At 36.5% G+C, this 22,933-nt stretch overlaps 1 protein-coding gene and 1 pseudogene across 6 annotated transcripts in view; one reads left to right on the forward strand and one right to left on the reverse strand.

Annotated features, from left to right (window-relative positions):
- Window positions 1-13,450, forward strand: part of Lrrc7 (leucine rich repeat containing 7) — a 552,277-nt gene extending 538,827 nt beyond the window's left edge. For 5 of the 6 annotated variants that reach the window (XM_058581585.1, XM_046451172.2, XM_058581588.1 and 2 more), the window contains 2 exons: window positions 10,600-10,690; window positions 12,772-13,450. In XM_058581585.1, coding sequence (XP_058437568.1) covers window positions 10,600-10,690; window positions 12,772-12,824 — 144 coding nt within the window. In that variant the 3' untranslated portion in view covers window positions 12,825-13,450. Of the gene's footprint in view, window positions 1-10,599; window positions 12,294-12,771 lie in introns of those variants that run through there. The other variant, XM_058581586.1, reaches the window with a different exon arrangement.
- LOC124097037 (transcription factor BTF3-like) lies at window positions 3,051-3,704 on the reverse strand (annotated as a pseudogene).
- Window positions 13,451-22,933: the final 9,483 nt, after the last annotated feature.

A 22,933-nucleotide genomic window follows, 5' to 3' on the forward strand; every position in this document is an offset into this window, starting at 1 on the left:
TCCTCACTAGGGGCACAAGACATATGTATGCAGATCTGTTAGAAAACCAGTGAAGTATTTGATTTTGTGATATAACTAATAAATGTGAAGTATTAAGAAAATGAAATGATTAATATAGGAAGGTATTTCTTGGGATACAAAGGGTGGCCACTGAAAACCAAAATAAAAGCCAAGATGGTTGGCCTGCTCAACCCACCTCACCCATTGAGCCAGTTGGTGAGTGGGAGACGGAACACAAATCACAGAGCTCCCTGGTATGGAGGGAACAGAGGAAAACAAGTTTCTGCCTCTGGATTTAACAAAGGACAAAGGAATGAGCTGGAGGAAGCCTGAAGGCCAGACTGGCCCTGGGCACTCAGGAGAGGGTAAAAGGCTTACTCCAGAAAGAGTATGGAGCACAGAAGAGAGAATACCAGGCAGAAAGACCCTACGGTCACAGGTTAGAGGTTAGAGTCGTGAAGAAAGGAAGCCTTGGAACTTAAGAATGTTTCCCATGGAGTTGGAGAATTCAAACACGGAGGAGTTGGAGTGAGGGCAATGATGGGGTAGAGGAGATGGCAAGATACAGCTTCCAGCCTCAGAATATGAGAAGTAAGTTCAGACTGAAGTCTAAGTGAAATGTCTGTGGATGGCCATGTCTGTTGCACACAGTTACATCTGAATATAGCCACTGAATCAAACAAACTTTCCTTGTCTGAATGAAAGGTCTATGGATCTGTGTCTGTTAATAAGCAGAAGGTGTGATCAGGCACTGACAGCATTCTTTTAGGCAAAGTTCATTTATTCAATAGCCCCATCTGTCAAAAACAAACATGTAAACTGAACATCAAATTGCTTCTGAGGACCCCTAGTTATTGTAACTCAGCCCGTGGCTTTCTCCCATAGTGTCAGTGTTCATAGTTATCACCATGACTCTCTAAGAAAGGGTTAGAGTACATCCATTTTTCTGAATTTTAAAAAATTACTCCAAAAAAAACCCTGCAAGAATAGTAAGTGAGAAATATTTTTTATGGTTAAAATGTTGTGCCCTTAAAGAAATAAACTGAGAGTATTTAAGAATCCCCCTAAAGGTTTTCCAACAATACTAAATAAGTTAGGCATTTCTATAGTTTATTTGGTGGTTGAAAATCAAAATTCCAGTGTTCTTGGGGAAAAGGGATAATAGTCATGTAACTCGTAGTGTTCAGAAAAATTATTGTATATGATGATATAATACTTGGGAGAATAAGAGTTCTTTTTAAAAATTATAGTTTGAAGCCGGGTGCCGTGATACATACCTATAATCCCAGTGGCTGGGGAGGCTGAGGCACAAGTTCAAAGACAGCCTCAACAGACTCAAGGTGCTAAGCAACTTATGAGATCCTGTCTCTAAATAAAATACAAAATAGGGCTGGGGATGTGGCACAGTGGCCAAGTGTCCCTGAGTTCAATCCCCAGTACCCCTAAAAAGTTAAAATTAAAATTGAAAAATACAGGTTGGTTATAAGACAACTAAAAATAGGTGGCACATGCCAGTAATCCCAGTGGCTCCAGAGACTGAGTCAGGAGATCATGAGTTCAAAGCCAGCCTCAGCAAAAGCAAGGTGATAAGCAATTCAGTGAGATCCTATCTCTAAATAAAATACAAAATAGGGCTTGGGATGTGGCTTCGTGGTCAAGTGCCCCTGAGTTCAATCCCCTGTACTCAAAAAAGAAAAAAAAAAAACAGGTTTTAAAAAAAATATGTGATAAACTCTGTATATACATACCAAAGTTTCACTATATATTATTATTATTTGTTTAGTTTTGTTCATAATATTTAAAGTTGTACCACAGATATCTATTTCAAAAATTGAGAAAATACTTTTTGAAAATTAAAAAAAATAGTATTTTAAGTATTAAGTAAAATTTGAAAACAAATAAAGACAAGTCAAGCCCATTAGGCTGTTCTATCCTCCATAGCTGGCTAATGTGAAATATAATGATAATTAAGAATCTTTACTCTGTCATCTAACTCAAACAACCTTGCAAGGTGTCTGTTGTTGACAGATGTTAAATAACTTATTGAGCTCATTCCATTATACCATACTGATTCTCTAGAGCAAATTTTACTGATTGATTTGTTTATTTGCTTATTTAGAAAATATCCATCAAATGCCCACTCTGTAAAAAATATTGTGCCAAGTGGTATAAACAATACAACAGAGAAGGTAACTATATTGCTGCTTTTACACAGTCTAATCTAGGAAGCAGATGCACCCAAATTATACAGAGCAGAAAATGGAGGAAGACAAGAAAGAGTCAAATATCAAACATTTAATAAAATGAACCCAGTCCAATTGGTCCTGTTTTATTTTATTTTACTTTTTTGCACTGCTGGGGGTTAAACCCAGAGTCTCACATATGCTAGGCAGATGCTATAACATTGAGCTATATCACAGATTCCTAGTTGCCTTTTTTATTTTAATTTTTATTGTTGGTTGTTCAAAACATTACATAGTTCCTCGTTGCCTTTTAAGAGCAAGCTATCCAGCAAAACAGAAACTAGCCTGACTCCAAAGAGCACCCTGAAAGTGAGGGGTTGATTTTCAGGTTATTCTTTTCATGGTAAAAGGAATAGAGTGTAGCTGCTTGGAAATTGCCTTGTAAATCAAAGTAGGAAATTAATTTTCCAGAGACACATGTGACTTCTTTGACAAGAAAACAGGCATTCTCAGATCAGAGCAGATAAGTAAGTTTCTTCAGAAACACTATTAGCAGTTCTTCACCCAAGTTTCTACACAAATAATTCCTAGAGCCTTCTGTTAAGTCTACTCCACTTTTTTTTCCTGAACTTTATTAACCTTTGTTTCAAACTTTATTCCCAATCTTCTTCAGCTTAATTAGCTTCAAAAAATAAATTGTGTACAAGCAAAAATTGAAAAGAGCTTCAGTGTCCAAGGGGCTTGGTCTTAAAAACAGTAGAGATCTAGATTTTTATCAGATGCATAAACAAAACAATTTTAAAAAGCAGTCATAATATAAAATAGCAGTAACTTCTTCAAGTTTATTGTCTTCAGAAGTTGATCAGTTCAGTTTGCCTCATTCTTAGAAGGCTCATCACAATTCTCCATAAGATCTGGAACTTTGCCAGGCACCCTGGCACACGCCTATAATCCCAGCGGCTGGGGAGGGTGAGGCAGGAGGATCAAGAGTTCAAAGCCAGCCTCAGCACAAGTGAGGTGCTAAGCAATTCAGTGAGACCCTGTCCTCTAACTGAAATGCCAAATATGGCTTGGGATGTGGCCCAATGGCTGAATGCTCCTGAATGCAATCCCTGGTATATCCCCACCCCCCCCACACCCCCCAAAATTCCCAAGTCCCTAAAAAAACATTTCCAAAAAAAAAAAAAAATCTGGAACTTCATCATCATCATCTTCTCCAGTAACAAGTGGTGCTTTTCCATCCACAGATTCTTGGGCAGAGCTTCAGCCAATCTCCTTAAACTAGCCAGACTGTCTGTACCAAGCTGGTTTAAGATGCTGGTAGCATTTCTGTCAGTTGCTTTGTCTCAGCATGTCCTGTAATAGTGAAAGTTTTTGCTCCCAGAAATGCCTTGACTTGAAGATTGCTTAAGTGGATCACTGTTCCTTGGTTTGTAAACATATTCACCTCTTCAACACCAGAGATATTGTTTACCCCTAACTTCTTTAAGGAGAACTAAAGTTTTTTATCATCTGCTGTAGCTGTTCCATGACCCATCACATTCTTTCTGTGAGAAGTTTCTTTCCCACCAATATGCACTTGTGCCTGCAGTTTGGCAAGTTTTTCTTGGTTTATGATAGTTTCTTTCATCTTGTCAGAGCAGAAATGGACTGCGCCAGGGACTAGGATTGGTGCTCAAGGGGTCTCAAGCAGACCAGCTTGGTGTATACCAAGTCCATTCTCTCTTGCCCATGTCTCTTTTGAGCCTGAATTCAGATATTCAAGCTGTAGTACATGTGTCCACTTAAGATAGTAGAGAATTTATTGTTATGTTTTGTAAAAATTTGTTTTTCTACTAAAAAAAAATCAAGACTTCAAATTTTCTCATATTTACAAAGAGTAATGTAAATTTTTTATGAGAACTATCTGAGAAGTAAAGGTCTATACTTCAGATTTTTGATAGAAAGTTTTATAAATGACTTGGCACAGAGTCAATGTGTATTGATTATGCAGTATGTTCTATCTTAAATATATTCCAATATTTAATGAGAGTATTCATTCTATCACCTGAAAATTCTAAAATGGGAATTAACTCCAGGTTGTCATGAGAAGCACAGTTATAAATATCTAAGATTCCTACTGTGTCTCATAATAGCTGGCTGTCAAGATTGAATAGCATGAAGTCTTACCCTTATAGCTATAGTTCAATTGCTATATTTTTTAGTTTTCCCTCATCCCAAGAACTGCAGGCTTTCAAAGTATATATGTAATATACAAAATATATGTGTACTGGTCCTTTAAATGTCTGTCCCTTGAGGATGAGTTTAAATCAATCAAAAATCACGTGCCCCAGTCTCTAATCTGATTTTCCTTTTGTAGTCTAAAATGATTTGTCTTGTCCTTGCTCTTGGATAATCCCATCAGAACGGGGGCGAGCCTTTTCCAAGCCTAGTTTTTAAATTTAGATCTTTGGCTAAGAATACAACAGAATTCCTATGAGAATTACAGCCTCATCTGGAAAGTTTCTGCAGTATAACCATCCATAATGTATCCATTTAACAAAACATTTACCAGAAGGAAATTGGAGATAAATCCAGAAAGGAACAAGAGGAAGAAATCCAGAAACTAAGTGTGTTTTACAGTAAATTGACAAGCTATAATTGTGAAGCTGGAATTGCAAATAATGTTTTCCATTAATCCTCAGATTTTTTACATCTAAATCATGAAAAAGGGAGAGTAAAAATATTTTCTGGCACAAAAGATGTCAAATAGATGTGAAATAGGAGGGATATCTTTTGAAAGCAAAATAAAGATTACAATAAAATGTTCCTTCATACTTTCAAATCATCTAAGGCTAGAAAACCCATTAATTACACATTCTTGAAACATAACATTTTCAGAATATCTTTTCATTTCCTAGATTGTTTTCTCATTAACTTCATTGAAACTTAATAAGCCAGTCATTTGTTTCTCGTTTCTCACGAGAATGCAATTTCCTCAAGATTGCACACATTTTATTTGAATCTGATAGTGTGCTTATATAAAGCATATATGTATCCAAAAGAGGCAACATTTTAAATTTTCATTAAGCTAGAATTTATTCTTCATATTATCTTTTGCATTTATATTGTGCATATATTCAAAATGTTATATGTGTAAATGTATCATATGCATTTATTTTTCAAAGCATCATTGAATTTATACTCTACAATTGATATTGTACAGTACCAGCCTTTATTTCCTCAGCCTCTTCTATTCATACACACAAACCAGCCACAAAATTCCTCTAGTTAAAAGATTGAGATTCATGCCAGTTCCATGACATCTATCTAAAATTCCAGCTACTCAGGAGGCTAAAGCAAGAGGATTCATGCCAGTTCCATGACATATATCTAAAATTCCAGCTACTCAGGAGGCTAAAGCAAGAGGATCTCAAGTTCAAGATCAACCTGAGCAACTTAGTGAGACGTAGTGTCAAAATAAAATAATTTTAAAAACTGGGATGTACCTCAATGGTAGGTCATCCCGGGTTCAATCCACAGTAATGAAAAAAATATTTTTTTTCTTAATTTTATTTGGAAAAGCCCTACAAATACAGTGACATGATCCTTTGATTCCTGTCTGAACTATTCAAGACATAAACCAGATAGCCATTTTCATAGAAACAAATATAAGTTCTTTTTGCTTTTTTGTCCTACAGATGAAAGAAGTAGATTCTCTAGAGCTAAGGTTCTGTCATCTCTTCCACTCAAACCCTTTTTCCAGGCTCTTCTGTCATTGCTGTCCCTGGAAACAGGCATAACACAATGCTGCTTATCAAGAAATAGTTAAATTACTACTAAAAAGTGAATTTATTGGGCTGGGGTTGGTATTGGCTTAGTGGTAGAGCGTTTGCCTAGCATGTGCAGTGGGTTTGATCCTCAGCATCGCGTGTAAATAAATGAATAAAATAAAGGTCCATCAACAACTAAAAAAAAAAGCATTAAAAAACAGTGAATTTATTTAACAAACCTACAATAAGAATTGCAACCTTGCAACATCCAAAGAAACAAATTGTACCAAGATCCAGAGAGTTGACAACTGTGTCATAAATTCCCACCTAGCCACCTGCTGTTATCTTGGATGTTTCCTGTGATCATTCTGATCCTAACATTTGCATCTATCAAAAACTTAGGGTTTTTATCTAAGCAAAAAAAAAAAAAAAGAAAGAAAAATATAGTTCTTCTGATATTTTCAACTTCTGTTCTTATGGCTTAATAAAAGTCTTATTTTTTTAAACTCTAGGTAGTGGTAGTGTAGTAACTTTAATAGTATTAGCTTTTCTTGATTGTTTATATGTGCCAGGCCCCATCCTAAGCACTTGACATATATTAACTCATTTGATCTTTTGTAAACTTTCTAAACTAACTAGAGTCTTCTGGTATTTTGGAGCCATTCCCAGACAGTCCCTGGTTATATTCTTTTAAACAGGCCTCTTGAGGTTCACCAACCCTCTAATTTTAAATCAAAACATGTCTGGGGACTGGAATTACAGAGAGCACCCTAGTGTTCATTTGACTGGGGATCTAATTCACCAACGTGCTTCTTGCCTTCTGGGTGGTCGGCTCTATTTATGTGTTTTCGGGGCTCTGACTCTAGTTTGTATGTAGTAAGTGCAAAAGCCAAAAGCTGGTGCTTTCAAGCTGTTCTCAGAGCTAAGTTATGAAGGGGTCTGTTGTCCCCGAGTCAGCCTGGATTGTGGTTCTCAACATCATGAAGTTTGGTTTATCAGAACCAGAACGGAGTTGAGCCCAGAATTAATTCAGCTTTTCTCTGCTTATTTGTCTGTGCTGTGGAAAATTGTGCTAACTGGTGGCACTAGAAAATGTTTGGTTCTCTTGGATTTTCTATTCCTCTATGAGCATCCTACTTGGTCCCTCTTCAGGATGACCCTTCCCAGGTCTCCTCATGCTTGGGTCTCTTAGGAACTCAGGGTTTCCTGGCCTCTGGGCTCAGTGTGTGGATATCATGAGGGTTTTCTCTGCTCTTTAATTTGGTTCTCAGGCTAAAGCCAGCTTCTGCCACCCTCTGATAGAAAGTAACAGGCCCTGTCCCCTTTTCTACCTCACTTCAAGCAGATTTACATAGATATCCCCATTAGCAGCAAACACTGTCATCTATTTCTGTTCTACATTTCCAAAACTTGAACTCCATCCTGTTCCTGCAGTTGGATTTTTCTGGTAAATCTCAGTGTTTTACGTGGGATCATCCTGCTATAAAACCTCACCTCTGGTGTTACTGGGACCACTCTGACCTGCTTCCTGGACTCCACTCTCCTGTTTCCAAATGGATGATCAGTAGTTCCCTTGTCTCTATTGCCAGAAAACTCCACTTGTCCTCTTATCCTCGTTTCTCCAAGGTTTCTATTTTCAGTTACTAGCATCACAGTTTGATTCTTATTTGTTTCTTATACCCTTGTCTAATCAGGAGCAAAACTGTACATTCTTCTTATTAGAAGTTTTCTTCCTTCTAATCTGTTCTCTCACAAGTTTTTTGGCATTGCCCCAGCAGACATTCAGACTTGGTTCTTGACATTCAGAAAAGAAAGCTCCCATATGGCCACCACAACCCAATTAAGCCAGAGATGAAACTACAAGAAGGAGAGATTCAGCATTTCTGTAGCTTTCAATTCAGGACTAAAGGTTATCTCTATCAGTCTTTTTGGAATAAGTGAAATTACACCTGATAAGAATCAGAATGAGAATAGTAGCTTTGCAACCACAATAAAGCACAGAATTCCAGGAGAAGATGGAGCCACAATGCTGAAGGAGGAAATATTGAACATTTTATCATGGCAAGTGAATTGTCAGTTCAGATCATATGAAATGACCATGTTCTTATTATTTTGGTGAATTATTGGGAGAAATAATAAGAAGGAATAAAAATTAGAGCATAAAAATATGAATTCCTAAACCACTCTCTGAGCTATGTGGCTTCAGACAAGTGGCTTAGTGTCTAGGGTAGGCCTTTCATTTAAAAAGGCATCTTGTATAATATTTTCAGTTGTGCCTATGGCTTGCTTCCCCTGCTGGACAGCCTCCCTTTACCTAGGAACCTCCATGTTCATCTGTTCCTGAGTTTCTGCCCAGAGTCTACTGTAATATCTTGGACAGTCAGCACACAGCAGACACTTTTTGTTGAAAAAATAATCATACTCAAAGTGGACCAAATTTCTTTGAAGATCTTTCAATAAAGGAATAGTTCAAAGTTAGATGATGGCACACGCCTGTAATCCCAGGGGCTTGGGAGGTTGAGACAGGAGAATCACGAGTTCAAGGCCAGCCTAAGCAATGGTGAGGTGCTAAGCAACTCAGTGAGACCCTGTCTCTAAATTAAAAAAATAAAAATAAAAATAGGGCTGGGATATGACTCAGTGGTCAAGTGCCTGTGGGTTCACTCCCCGGTACTAAAAAAAGAATAGTTCACAATTAATAACTATGATTAATTGGCTAAGTTTTGCACCACTCATGCCCTTAATGCTAATACTATTGTCTATTTTTAGCATTGATATTATATCAGGTCTAAGGCTGAGGCAAATACCATGCTTCCAAATCCTAGCAAATTTCTCATCTCTGAAACTCTGAGATATTTAAATTTCAAGCAATTCTCTGAAAACTCTCAGTGGGTTTTTAATTCATTGTTGTTCTAGGTTTGGGGCTGCAGGTAGAGGAATCAGAGCCTTCACAAGTGTATTATTAAGTTTTAACATACAAGAACTTCATTAGTAAAGTTAAATTTTAATTTCACAATTAAGTATACATTTGGGGAAATTTAAAGACACTAAGTTAGTGTACCCGTTACAGCTATACTTTAGTCTGATTTTTTTTCAAAATGAACCAAACTATATTATATATAACTATAATGCTTTAATAAAAATTAGTTTAATATATATGTGTATATATTTCATGCAAGTTTGCTATTTTTCTGATGTCAGAAACAGGATAAGAGCAGAAAGAAGAATGTACCATTAGCTCTGTTTTCTATTCGCTGTTACCATCTAACCACAAATAATATGAAATGAAACTTCATTCTGATTTTTATATAATTTAAATCAAGAAATTTGAACTGTGTAACATACCCCAAATTCTACTCAGTTACTGTCTTGTGCCACTGGAAACAGCTAATGCCCACTTCATTAACATTTTCATTAAATTATTAAACAATGCCTAGGGTTTTGCTAATGCAAAACAAATTTATGCTATATGGATTTCCAAGGGTTTACATTTTGTTTCCTAGTATTTTCCTTACTGTTTAGACATAATGTAGTTTAAAACATGCAACATTTTAGAACTTTCTTTATCACATCATTGTCTAGTCAATTTTAAAAACTACTGAAAAAGTATTATGTATCAGATGACTTTCCTCTAAATTATGAAGACTATACAGTTTGCTGGAGATGTAATGCTGTTTGAAATTTTAAAAACTAAAGGCAGGGGCTGGGGATGTGGCTCAAGCAGTAGTGTGTTCGCCTGGCATTCGCGGGGCACTGGGTTCGATCCTCAGCACCATATAAAAATTTAAAAAAATAAAGATGTTGTGTCCACCGAAAACTAAAAAATAAATATTAAAAAACTCTCTCTCTCTCTCTCTCTCTCTCTCTCTCTCTCTCTCTCTCTCAAAAAAAAAAAAAAACTAAAGGCAGTGAAACATTTAAGTGATTGGTTATTTGTAATATTAATCATGTTTTTAAAAAGCATAAAAAGAGTAAGTAAAATAACAAAGGCACTGTATGCCAAAAATAAGTGTCAGTCCACTGAATATTGAAAAAGTCAACCAATAGGCAATGGCCATGTGCATACTCCCAATCCATCTCAACTAGGCTACTCTGTAAACAATTCTAGAACAACAGCCAGACTGAACTACTATACCACAAACCTGTTTTTCACTAATGTATCTTCCTTCCTTCCTTGCTTCCTTCCTTGCTTCCTTCCTTTCTTCCTTCCTTTCTTACCAGGGATTGAACTCAGGGGCATTTAACCACTGAGCCACATCCCATGCCCATTTTTTTGTATTTTACTTAGAGACAGGGTTTCACTGAGTTGCTTAGCACCTCACTTTTGCTGAGGCTAGCTTTGAACTCGTGATCCTACTATCTCAGCCTCCTGAACCACTGGGATTACAGATGGGCACCATCGCACTGGACAGCAGTGTATCTTTATGATCAACACAGTGGCAAAGACATACTAGAGATTGGATAAATACTAGTGGAATTAATAAATTGGATTAAGTCTGGATAAATTGGATAAAGTTACTTCCATAGATGCTATTTCACTGTGAATTTTAAAACTGGTATCTTTTTGTTGCTCAGTGTTCCCTTGGATCATATGATTAGAAACAATGATACAATGATAAGCAAATATTTTGCATTGATTGTCTTGTTTTATTTTGCATTTGCAGGCAAATGGACACAGTTTTGTACATATGGAACATGAAAAAGCTGTATTACTACTGAAGAGTTTCCAGAACACAGTAGACCTAGTTATTCAACGTGAGCTTACTGTCTAAATATTTTCTATAAATAGTGAAGATATGTCTAGCCAGACCTAATGTTCAAAAAGAAATTTATACATAGAAACAAATTTTGCCAATTGCTGGACCAATGGCAAACATTAGTGCCAAATGTATAATACTATATGTTAGCACTGATCATCCTTAAAAATGTTAACTCTACAAATATGATGTTCATGTGGTTATGTATTAGTTCTAACTGTCAGCCTCTGGCTGTGCATTGGTGCAGTTTTGTTTTTCTTTTTGTTTTTTTAATCAAATAAGTTTCTTCTCAAAGTGGATTTCATATAATTTCGGAGCACGGAAGCACACACAGCTCTTTATGAATTCTGCTCTCCATCAGAAACACTGCCTCAAAGTTGTATATGCCTTTATATAGAAAATACGAACATAAAGAATTATAATTCCCATAAAATATTTCTAGCACAAGGTATATGTTGGCATATATACAAAAAGAATATAGAGAAAAACAATATTTTCATAAACTAAACATCTCGGATTGAGAAAGAAATATATCTTAAAATAAGACTTTACTATATTGAATCTTTTTCAATAAAAATTCATGATAATGCCTTATGAAAGTAACTGTACATATGGTATAAAGTGTTTATATTTGGTTCCATATTCATTTACTAAATTCTCATAACACAGAGTGAAATATTTCATAAATTCTCCATTTATCACTGGGACCTGAATAAAAATAGGAAAAACTAATTTGTTCAATGCCTTTAGCTAACTACAATACGTGCAGAGTTAAAAAACAGACTAAAGGTCATTATAGATAAGTCTTTTTCACCACAAATTTAAGCAGTGAATGATGGGTGGCAGGAAATGTATTGATTTCTTTCTTTCCAGTTTATGTTGATTATAAACTGTAGCCCCTGTGATTTCTTTACTTGTAAATGTGGAATTTATTTGTGTGCTGCTTTATTTTAATTTGCTACTTTTAAATCATTTAAAATGAGTTTGGGGAATTGATAAAATTTATCATTAAGAAAGACTTGTTAGAAAGTTAATGTTGGGTGATTTTAAAACTTTGGCATTAAATATGAAACTTCAAATATAATTTCTCAGAGCTGTGGTCTACCTGTATTAATTTTAATGCTGTTTGTGGACAGAAATAGATAAAATACTTTTTTCCCCAAAGAATGTATCAAGGTATATTAAATTATGAATATGCTCTCTCTAGAGAGTAATATAAGAATAGTTAATGTAGAATTATTTACTTTTACATTGGAACTGTTTTCCTCTATAAGATCAAAAGTCATCTTATAATCCTTTATAATATTTATTTTTGTTAATTATTAATTTGATTAAAATATGAATTTTAAAATTTAGAATAATTTCCAAGAATTGGTTATATGTGTTCTCTCTCATATTTCTACATAGCTCTTTATAGATATATAATGAATTTACTTCACATGCTATGGATTCAAGTATATTCTATTGGGATTTTACAATAGAATTACATATTGATGTCATGAGAGCTCTGAGAATAATATTTGTAAGTTAACTGTTTTATGGGGACACTGAAAATATTGTATTTTTGTAGGGTCTATTAAAATGAGTGTCACTTATTAGAAGTGCAGTGGTATTTTTTGGCGTAGAACTTGTCACTTGATGGCAAATGACAGTTAATTTTATAGATGGTGCACTAATTTTGATGTTGCTTCATGTCAGGTGACATAATTCCAAAATTTTATAGGGTTTGACAATTAGCTGATTCAATGATTGACTTATTTGGTATATTTCCCAGAAGTAACTTTAAATGCATTTTAAAATATTGAGTTTTCAATGAGAAAATTCTTTCAGAGCCTAATTCTATTTGTTAAAACTCATGCCACACCACTGTATCCAAATACCGTAGGATGATCATCATTCGTCAAGATCAAGATCCCCCTCTGGCCACCCCAGGATCACTTACAGGAAAACAAACTCAGGAGTGTAGTTTTGTGTCAAGGAAACATCTCAAATTGTTCCAACAGTGTTGTTTAATCTTTAGTGGGAGAGGCAGGAGGAGAGCCCAGTGTGGGACTTCCCCAAGTCTTTTTCTTACATTAGGTTTCAACATCAATCCCAAGGCATCAGGATATGCTTCTGAGACACTCAGCTGAGAGGATCAAGATCCTAGTAAACATCTGTGCCACTCCTGATGTGACAACATTGTCTTGGGCCAATGCTTTAATACTTCCTGTTCCACAGTTCAGAAATGAGGAAAAGAGAAAAGGGACCCTCTGACCAACTGGAAAAGAAATCTGATACCAGAACACCTCATTGTCAGTTGTACTACCATGCTGCATGCAGAGAACAGGCAGGTAATAATTAAAAGGGGATATTTTTTTTTTAGTTGATTGAATAGAATAATCACATGAGGGAGAAAACATCCAATTCATCAATTGATAGGGAACCAAAACCAATAAGTCATTGATTTTAAAGTATCAACTTCTTTTTAATAACTGGCTTACTGCCTGAAACTTAGAATCTAATTTGGGTTAACAACAATAAAAGTCAAGGGTGTGCCTTTAAAAAAAGAAAAATCAACAACAAAAAGGAGTGGAATTCATAATGGCCCTTCTTGATTTTTTTTACTGATGTTTTTCTGCTGAGGAAGCTGTTTCTATGTGACAGATCAGTAAGATGTAATGGAGGGAACTGAAAAAGATTAGAGGTGGAAAGAACAAATGGTGAAAATTATTAGCAGAATTGTCACAGAGTTTGCAAGACAAAAGGCATTGGTAGATGATTTTTAAAATAGTACGTTATCATAAAAGCTTTCTTAGGATAATTCCAGCCCTCTAGATAACACAAGTTGCCTAAACACACAATAATTTCAAAATGGTTAGTATATTTTGACAAAGAATACCCAAAGTCAGTATGACACACAAGTATTTGCATTGTGCTAATTTGTTGCTATTTGAAGCCCATGGAAAATATATATCCCAGTGACTTGGAAATGTAATATATAGAGATCAAACTATCTGTATTGTTTCTGCACCTTACCTTGGATTACCACCATCAAGATGGAAAACAGCTTTGAAGAGGGGGTGACAAGCTAATATTAATCTGTTTTTAATCTTAAAGGTGATTGTACACATATTACTACTATAATTGTTTATTTTAAGATAGGACTAAAATACCTTTTACTGTGTGAGGTAAAGTAAGAAAAGATTCAGAGGCAAGAAAATGTTGAATTTAGGTTTATGTATTCAAATATTACATGAAAAATATCTGAATTTGCCATAATGATTGGATATAAAAAAACAGAAAAACTTTACTTTTAATCATAAACTTTATTTAATATCTCTACCACGATTTAAATCTTTGAAAAATGCAGTGTACTTACCAATTTGTCTTTCCAGTGACTTTTAATGATATCCTTGATCAATTTCTGCTCCTGGTTGGCACACAAATCAAGAATACCTATTCTGATAAATATACTCTTATCAAGAGACAAGGATACAATATTACCAGATAAAAATCCACATTGGTATAAAAAGTTGTCAGTTCAGTCAGACAACACATTTGACCAAATAGCAGGTTAATTGAAATGCTAAATGAGCAAAAAGTAAAAAGTTATGCAGATAATGAAATCCAATAAGTTAAAAGGGTGGGTCTTTATCTAGCATAGGAAAAGCAGGGCTGAGTTCCCAGTAGAGTGTCTCTCACAGAAATGCTGACTTTCTGAGCTTAATAAAATGTTCAAAAACTTGAGTTAGTGATGTGCCCTCTCTTATGATTGTAGCTACCTGATCAACTGGGAACTGGGGAGAAAGTTCCAGACTCAAGATCACATACATAAACTATTTTCCATTAGTAACACAAGTGCTTCCGATGAATAAAAGCATCTCGCTTTGGCTCAGAAGTTTTCCCCATCACCCAACAAGACTATAACCCAAAAATACATTATAGAAAGAAAATAGAATGTGGAACCAGGCATGGTAGCATAGGCCTATAATCCCAGTGATTCAGGAGGCTGAAGCAGGAGAATTGCAAATTCAAGTTCAGCCTAAGAAACTTAGCAAAACCCTGTCTCAAAATAAAAAATAAAAAGGTCTGGAGATGTAGCTCAGTGGTAGAATGCCCCTGGGTTCAATCCCTAGTACCATAAAGAAAAAGAAAAGTAGAATGTGGCTGTGGAAAAATGGATGTATACTATGGAAATCATGTGGGTTAATATTATAGGAGACCCAGCTCTCCCATGCATCCTTTTAACTCCATTTTGACCTGAACTACTCAGAGTGGGTATTTTCCAAGACACCCCACTGTACAAAACTAAGGCAGGTGCAATCGAGTTTTCCAGTTATATCCTGAAACATCTAGGGGCATTTCTGTTTTAGATGCAAAACTGACCTCTCTTCATTGCTGCTGTTGCCACTGTAGATCCATCCCTCCAACCCCATGCTGCTCAAAGGAAGTGGTGTGCTCTTCTCTTGCTGAAGCAAGCATAAGTGGCCCCTGTAGAGCTCCAGCTGTTCAGAGACCCTTGAGCATCAGCTGACAGCTTCAGCTCTCAATTTGGAAGGAATTGTCTTAGGTGATCATGGAACCTGGAGAAGTGACAGTAACCAAGGCCCAAAGGTGGGGCACTTACTGAGTCACTGACAACCACATGAAAAGCTTACAGGCAAGGGTGAGGGTGGGCACTGCCTTAATAGAACTGTTCCCATTTTTATTATTTAGTTTTTCATTTATCTTTTTTTTAATGTTGGAGTTTGCCATATTAAGAGACTTTCTCTGAGCTTTCTAAAATAAAATTCATAAACTTATTTTATGTTGAGTGCCCCAAAAGGTCTGTCCTGTGACCACTGCCTTCTGCAGGCACTCAGGGAGCAAGAGTCCAGACTGAATTACTCAGAAACAGTAAGTGAACAACATTCATTTAGCTGGCGGCCTGTCATTGCCCCAGGCCTCTCTCCTCATCTTTCACTCTATCTGCAGAGAATGGTTTGGAAAGTTTCCTGTAAGGGTGAGAGTACAAGAAATTCTACTCAGAAAATTCAGAAAGTTCTGATACAATGAGGGGCAGAGGTTCACTCCAAGTTTTTATTAAACATCCTGCAGTGAAAACAGAGGACTATTGAATTCCCTCCGCTTTTAACAGTGTGATTGTCTTAAACTGCCCTGGTAGAAGCAAAAATAAGGAGAAATAACCTGAGAGAAGGAAAATCACTTACTTGTTCCAACTTGAGAGGTGTTTCTTCAGTTGGCCAGGTTTCCTGGGTTACATTCTGTGCAGGACTCCAGCTTGCGGTCTGTGTAACAACATAGTGACAAGCAAGGTAAGAAATTGGCCTGGATAGCAGGCATGCACAGGGGTCAAGGGTGTCTGCAGCTGCATCGATTTCTCCCCAAGCTGTCTGCAAAATGTTCCCTTTTCTGGCCTAATTTTGTTCACAGCAGCAACCGAAAGTCTAGGAGGTTGTAAACCTGAACAGCATTTATATAGAAAGTATTAAAATCCCTTGATTCCTATTAGTATAGCATTAGAACCAGGCCTGACCCAAAGAAAAGTCATGAGTCAAGTTTTCAAAAGTGAATTTATTTTTTTAATTCAAAAGTGAGATTTTTTAAAGCAGGCACAATTTCCTTTTCTCCTGAAAAGAAGAAGAAGAAGGCTGCTGTTTTTATTCTTTAAGGTTAATCTTATTTTTGATGGGTGTTGGGATTGGTGCTAAGAAGAAAACTTAAGTGACTCTTCCAAAATTTCCCTAGCTTTAAAAGTATTTTTCATTAGTGTTGTACAAGAGTGTTGTTTGTGATGATTTTTTTTTCTTTCCTTAAAGTTAAAAGATGAGTTAGCCTAACAGATAGCCAGGCATCTCTACACCTAGAGTTAAGTATCTGGTACAGGGACTTTTATTTTCATCAGCAACTTGTGTATTTTCTCCACGGGAAAACATTTTATTGGAGACTTCATAGACGCAGATAACAAAAACATTAAATGCAATGATTATAAATATTATAAGTATCTGTTGAGCATCAACTGCCTATCAGGCACCACAAGGAAGATCATGTAGTCTCCTCATCCCAGGAACCTCACAAAATTCCAGACAGTATGTGACAATGCAGTGAGATCCTTTGTCCTTTGCCCTTAATTCATCTGTTGGCAAAGGAATTGGCATCTGTATCTAGCCAAATCTGAACGCAGTTGCTCCATGTGTAGCTGTCAGTAGGGCTCCCTACTGTGTCCTACTGCCTCTGGGAAGCAGGACTTAGGGAAACTGCATAAATGGGATGTGGCCAGTGTGAATACCTTGTTGGACAAGGTAAATAGAAACCAGAATCCCTTTAGCATCTTGAAGAGAGGCCATAATTTTGTCAGTTTGTAAGCCCTAAAGAGGAAAGGGAACATAATGAGGAATGGTGCTCCTCAACCTGGCCCAGCGCCAATTGGGTCTGTGTGCCCTTTACATGATGGGAGGAGATGCGAGTCAATGCTTGGATAGACTGAGGTGTTGACTGAAAACATTCTTATATGTGCAATGCCTCTTGTGACCACTGCTTCCTGTAGGCAGACTCTCAACACAGTGGTCTAATGTTAGCCTGAGCGGCTCAAGAATGCAGTGGGTTGAACCTTCATTCAGCTGGCTGCCTTTGAACTTAGGAGTTCACTTGAAGTTGTGAAAGAAAAATAAGGAGTAGTTTGGAAGAAGGAATCCCCATTCCCTTTTAGCTCTGAAATTTAACTGCTGCCTCATGCTGCCTGATATAGAAAAGAAAATTCTCATTGCAAGATTTCCACCCAATCCCATGAAAATGCTATTTGTATAAGATTGGATCACACCTATCCATGTATCATAGACACCTATTCTTCCAAGAAAAGTTTGATCCTAGAGTCTGAGTTATTTTCCCCTCATGCTATGTGTACTTAGTGTTTTAGACACAGAGATCCTTCCCTTTCCCTGTGCTTTTGCAGCTTCTGTCCCCACAAGTTTCTCTAAGGGAAAGCCTTCCTGTCCTTGTTCCCTTTCTAATTTATCAAAGTCATATGCAGACTTCAGATCCAGTTTCAACAGCACTCCAAACATTAAGCCTTCCCTAGTCTTACTGGAAAGAATTATGCATTATGATACTTTGTTTATTTTGCAGTATCTTCACATTCTGCCTGTAATGACAGCTATTTTGGTATTTGTTTTTTCTCTCCTATCAACTGTAACCTCCTTGAGAGAGGATCAGACAATGCTTAACAGAGGCCTTCTGGAGAGAACTTTAGGAGGACACCTTTGCTTCTGCTAACCCTACATCCTGATGCCTGTCTTAGTGTCAGAAGCATAGTAGATGCTCAATAGATATTTGTGCACTGTTTAAATGGATGACAGGCCTCACACATAAATGCATTTAATAAATATTGAATTAAACAGGAAATTGATGTTCAATTTTCATCACCTTAAACCATGAACCTTGTATCTTCTCAGTTCATTCACCATTCCTAGTTTTGAGAAAAAAAGAAAAAAAAAAAAACTCTTTTAACCTCATCTTCCTTCTCTCCTTGGCATTTCTTCTAAAAACTCTTAGGTCTTTTGTGATATTTCAGAAATTATTTTTAATTTCCCTCTTATGTGTTCTAAGCACCTAACCCTGTCTAAAACATTTAAGAAGTGGCTTGTGTTCACTTAATTGGAGCACATCATATCTATTCTTTGAATTTGTTTCATTTCTCTTCTGGGAAGAACTCATGCATATAGTTGTCAGAATTATCTTAGAGGAATGAATGCATGAGGCTGAACTCAGAAGGCCATGATTTTGGCATTTTAGAGATAATCAAACCCAGTTCCCTCATTTTACCAAGAGTCCCCAAGGCCCTGAAGACTATTAAACTAAGGAAGGGACAGTACATAGTTAAGTCTGGTTTTGCACCCTTTTTAATCATTCTTTGTACATTGCCACTTGGTATATTACTTTGCCTAAGCTATTTTCACAAGTTGGATGTGGGGAGAAGAGTATATGGAGTTGTGAAAGAAAAATAGGGGTAGGGTAGTTTGGAAGAAGGAATCCCCATTCCCTTTTAGCTCTGAAATTTAACTGTTTCCTCATGCTGCCTGTTACAGAGTAAAGAAGAGTAAAAAATTGTCTCTGCATAGGCCTTTGGCCACAGCTGAGCATGACAGTGTCTACACCCTGCATTTTAGCATCATTTCGTGGATGGATCCCACCTCCTGTATCCCTATAGTGAAAATGTGATAAGTTCCAGGCAAATTTCTCAGGCGACTGCAAAAACTACAGAATTGCTATGATTAGACCTGGGGATTGCAGACTGGGTGGATCCATCCTAGTGGTAGAGCATTGCTTAGCATGCCTGAGGCCCTGGGTTGAATCCCCAGCACCATCCCACCTTCCCCTCAAATTGGTATGATTGACTATTCAGATAGACCATACACACACACACACACACACCAAAAAAAAAAAAAACAAGATCATATTGATTAAACCATCCCCCCCCCAATTTTTATAAGGATCATAATTTGGCCTGTTGATCTCAAAGGAGAATGAGAACATGTTTAAGTTGTCATGAACAGTCGCTTTGTTAGATTTTTTCCTTGACAGGACAAAAAGTGGAATTCAGCCCTTTAAAAGAAAAATTGTGTCTTAGTACGATGAACCCCAAGTTGGTGAGTTCCTAACTCCTAACCATGGTCACTTTATTGCTCATGAAAACCTGATTTCCTTGCAAACAAAACATTGCTGTCTTAGCTTCTTTCAAAAATATGTCCCATGTTTTTCTCTTTGTGCTTCATAGTAATTGATTCCAGAACTGAGTATTCCCATACATCAAATCTTTGTTGTCTATTATTTTGCTTATAGAACTAATACTAATTACTGTCATCCTGCCTCTGCTTTTCAAGTGCCTTTTTATAAGGAGAACTTGATAGCTGTCTTTTGGCTAATTATCTTCTTTTCATGAAATTTTTGGGTTTAGAAAGATCTAGAGGTCATGAGTCTCTCTTAGAGGAAACTTCCATCATTGTCTTCTTTGACATTCTGCTGCCTCAGACTATCCAAGGTCTTACTGTTTGGTCTGATAGACCAGCGTCTGTATATTTGCATGAGAAAGGAATGCCAAGTCTGCTTGAACAAAAATGATATGAAAAATGAAATGGAAAAATGAAATATTAATTGAAAGAGTGATGCCATCTTAGGATAGTAAAGGGGAAAGAGTACTGGAGAAGAGTAAGAGTACTTTAGTATTTTAAGTAAAAGAATTTTTGAATAGTAACTAAGAATAATAACAGATGAGGACTGGGTAGGGGAAATTAAATTATTACAGGAGCAAGAATGAGCAAAAGAAAAGAGAGGTAGAAGATTGGTAAAGAGGAATGGAAAGAAACAGAATGAAAGAAATCAGATTCCAGCATCTCCTTTGGTCTCTTGACATTGGTACCCCTACTTCATACATCCCTGGATTCCCTTCCTCTCCCTCACCCTCTCCTTTCTTCTGGCTGAGTGATGCTTCAGCTCTTCTTGGTTTCTGGCTTGCCTCCAGCTCTTCCAGGTGTCAATTCAACACAAAAAAATAATGCATCTATTATAAATATATTTAGTTTAATTGCTATGCATTTCTAGGAGCTGTTTTTGCAATGTATTGGTAATTTTTCTAGTCATGCATCTTCTCAGAACAAGTAAAATCACTACAAGTTATCTCATAAAAAGTTGTCAGAGTTGAGCTAGGGATATAAGCTCAGTTGGTAGAGTTCCTGCCTCACATGCACAAGGCCCTGGGTTCAATCCCCAGCACCACAAAAAAAAAAAAAAAAAAAAAAAAAAAATCGGAAACAAAGTCTAACATCAGACAATATTGATATATGTAAAATTTCTTTGGCGAAATGAAATTTATTATTGTCTTGTCCTAAGACTGACTGAAAAGGATCTTGAGAGGATCTGACTCTTTTGTCTCCCTCCCTTCAGGAAAGAGTTAATGCTATTTATATAAATTCTTCCAGGGACTAACAAGTCTCTCTGATAAAACTGATAAAGCAACAAATCATGGGTTTCAATCCAATAAAACCTTCCGTTTAAATTACTGAGTTCAAATCTTCATATACTACACCCACATACATATAATCACACACATCCACATACTTTTTAAGGAACTTGTCTCTGCAGTAAAAAAGATGCACCACTAGATGGCGGCATTATATGTTGATTTTATTACCTGCGCCTTGGCATTTCTCTGGCTTAAGTATTCATAGGCTCAACACAACTCCCTTGTAGACGGTTGGACTAATGCAAACACCCCTTTCCATACTCTTTTGAGAGAATTAATTTGAAACTATATTCTAAACATGAGAAAAATAAAAGAGCTTTGAGTTTATTTTAAGTGATATTTGACTAAACCGCTATAGTGGCATCAAACACCCAGGACATCAACTCTGCTCTCTCTCTAAGCTTTAGATGAGTGTGTGTTTTAAGGTTTCATATTTCTTAATGGTTCAGTTTAATTATCACATTCGTCCATTTAATAGGTATACAACTTGCTTTTGCTTGTCCAAGTCTTTGCGTTGATTGCCCATTATTATTATTGCCCACACTTCCTACAGGTATGCTAAGTCCAAATATGTGGGAATATATTTGCTATAAATTGCTTAAAATTTAAATGATCCCTACAAAACCTAAATATCAAGAACTAAGCTTGCCTAAAATAACCTTTATATAATTCTAAAACTAATCCATCTGAATATATGTGTATCTGTATAGCTTTTTTTTTTCAGCAGGCATCTGGTGGTAACGAGGCATCTGCTATAAACTGATAATTTTTCATTGTATCTATCTGCACAAGGAATGAGAATAATATTATAATCAGATTTTAAAATTATGAACTGAATAAGCAATGTATTTCAAAAAGAATCTCAAGGCGAAAACCATATTCCAGGGGTAGCTTACAGTATCCCCAGGCCTCTCTTCTTTTGGCTAGATTGTCTGGATGTCAAAGGCACAGAGCCTTGGCAGCCTGGGTGACACATGTCCTCAGGCTATTTTGGTTCTTAGGTATTTGGAATTTCAGGGCCTCTGATGGCTGGATCATTGTTAAAGAAGCTAAATGCTTCTGTTTACTTCTTCTAAGCTAATTATATCTTCACTCTTCCAGTTCACTAGCACCGGTGGCTGGGCTTCTTCTCTGCTAATCCCATCAAAACCCTACTTATTTGTGCATATATAGTATTTTTCTGCCAACCACTTAATATTTTTTTTCTTCCAACTGAAAACAAAATCAGAAGGAATACAAGATGTTCCTCCCTGAAGTTTTATGTAAAATTCAATACCAGGACATTTTCCTCCAAAGGAAATTATTTCTTCTAGCCACATGATCACCAGCTCAGCTACTAGGCTCTTTCTTAGCAAATTGGACTCAACTTTCTCAGGTGAGTGGTGTTTATAACTTTGTTACCTTGAATCAACCACCTTGGGATATGCTTCCTCTCTTTTCAGAATCTCCTGAACAAACTTAACTTATACACAATATTGCTGCAGATCTTAAAGCAATTATAGCAGGTGTCTGTCATGGGTCTGTTCTTTTGAACACAGCATTTGGCATTTTTTATTTGTCTTGTTTTCTATTTCATTGTCAGGCTTCCATAAGCTTTTGATAGATTTAGTCAGAGAACTAAATATGAAAATGAAAATTAGGAAGAATTTTACTGAGAATGATGAGAAAACTCCTTATAAGTTTCTAGGTACTCCAATAGTTCTTTGTGCTTTTCTGCTTGTATTACACTACCTCTATATTTTTGGTATCAGATATTACCTACAGTATTTTTTCTCCTTGGTCATATATGGTTAATTTTTTGTGCCTGGGAGCAGTGCTTCCTACCCAATGGCTTGCATAGTTCCCTCTTGTGCTGATAATGATCCCCTTGGAGCCTGAGAGCTTATGACTTATTGCTTTCACTTTCCTACACATCTGTGCCCCATAATGCTGCACAAACATTGTCATTTTCTCTCTGTTCCATGATGTGAAGAGGTCGGAAGCTTTGCTTTTAGGCAGAACAAACAGGAACATCACTGAGGTTGGGTTAGGTAGGGCCTTCAGCAGCTGTGGTGAAGCTATCGAATGCATTAAACCCTTTAAAACCTTTCCTGCCCCAAGGTGCTGACTGTCCAGTTGTGTCACTTCCCTTAGGGATAAGTGAATGATCGCCATAAGCAAGACTTAACTTTATTGGTGTTCAGTAAGCCAGAATTCCCTAAAAGAAAGATTGTTAGGTTATGGGCAAGTCTCATTCTCCAA

This window comes from Marmota monax, unplaced genomic scaffold (assembly GCF_021218885.2).
Source record: "Marmota monax isolate L192 unplaced genomic scaffold, Marmota_monax_Labrador192_F-V1.1 WCK01_AAM20220418_F8-fsc00023, whole genome shotgun sequence".
Lineage (NCBI taxonomy): Eukaryota > Metazoa > Chordata > Mammalia > Rodentia > Sciuridae > Marmota > Marmota monax.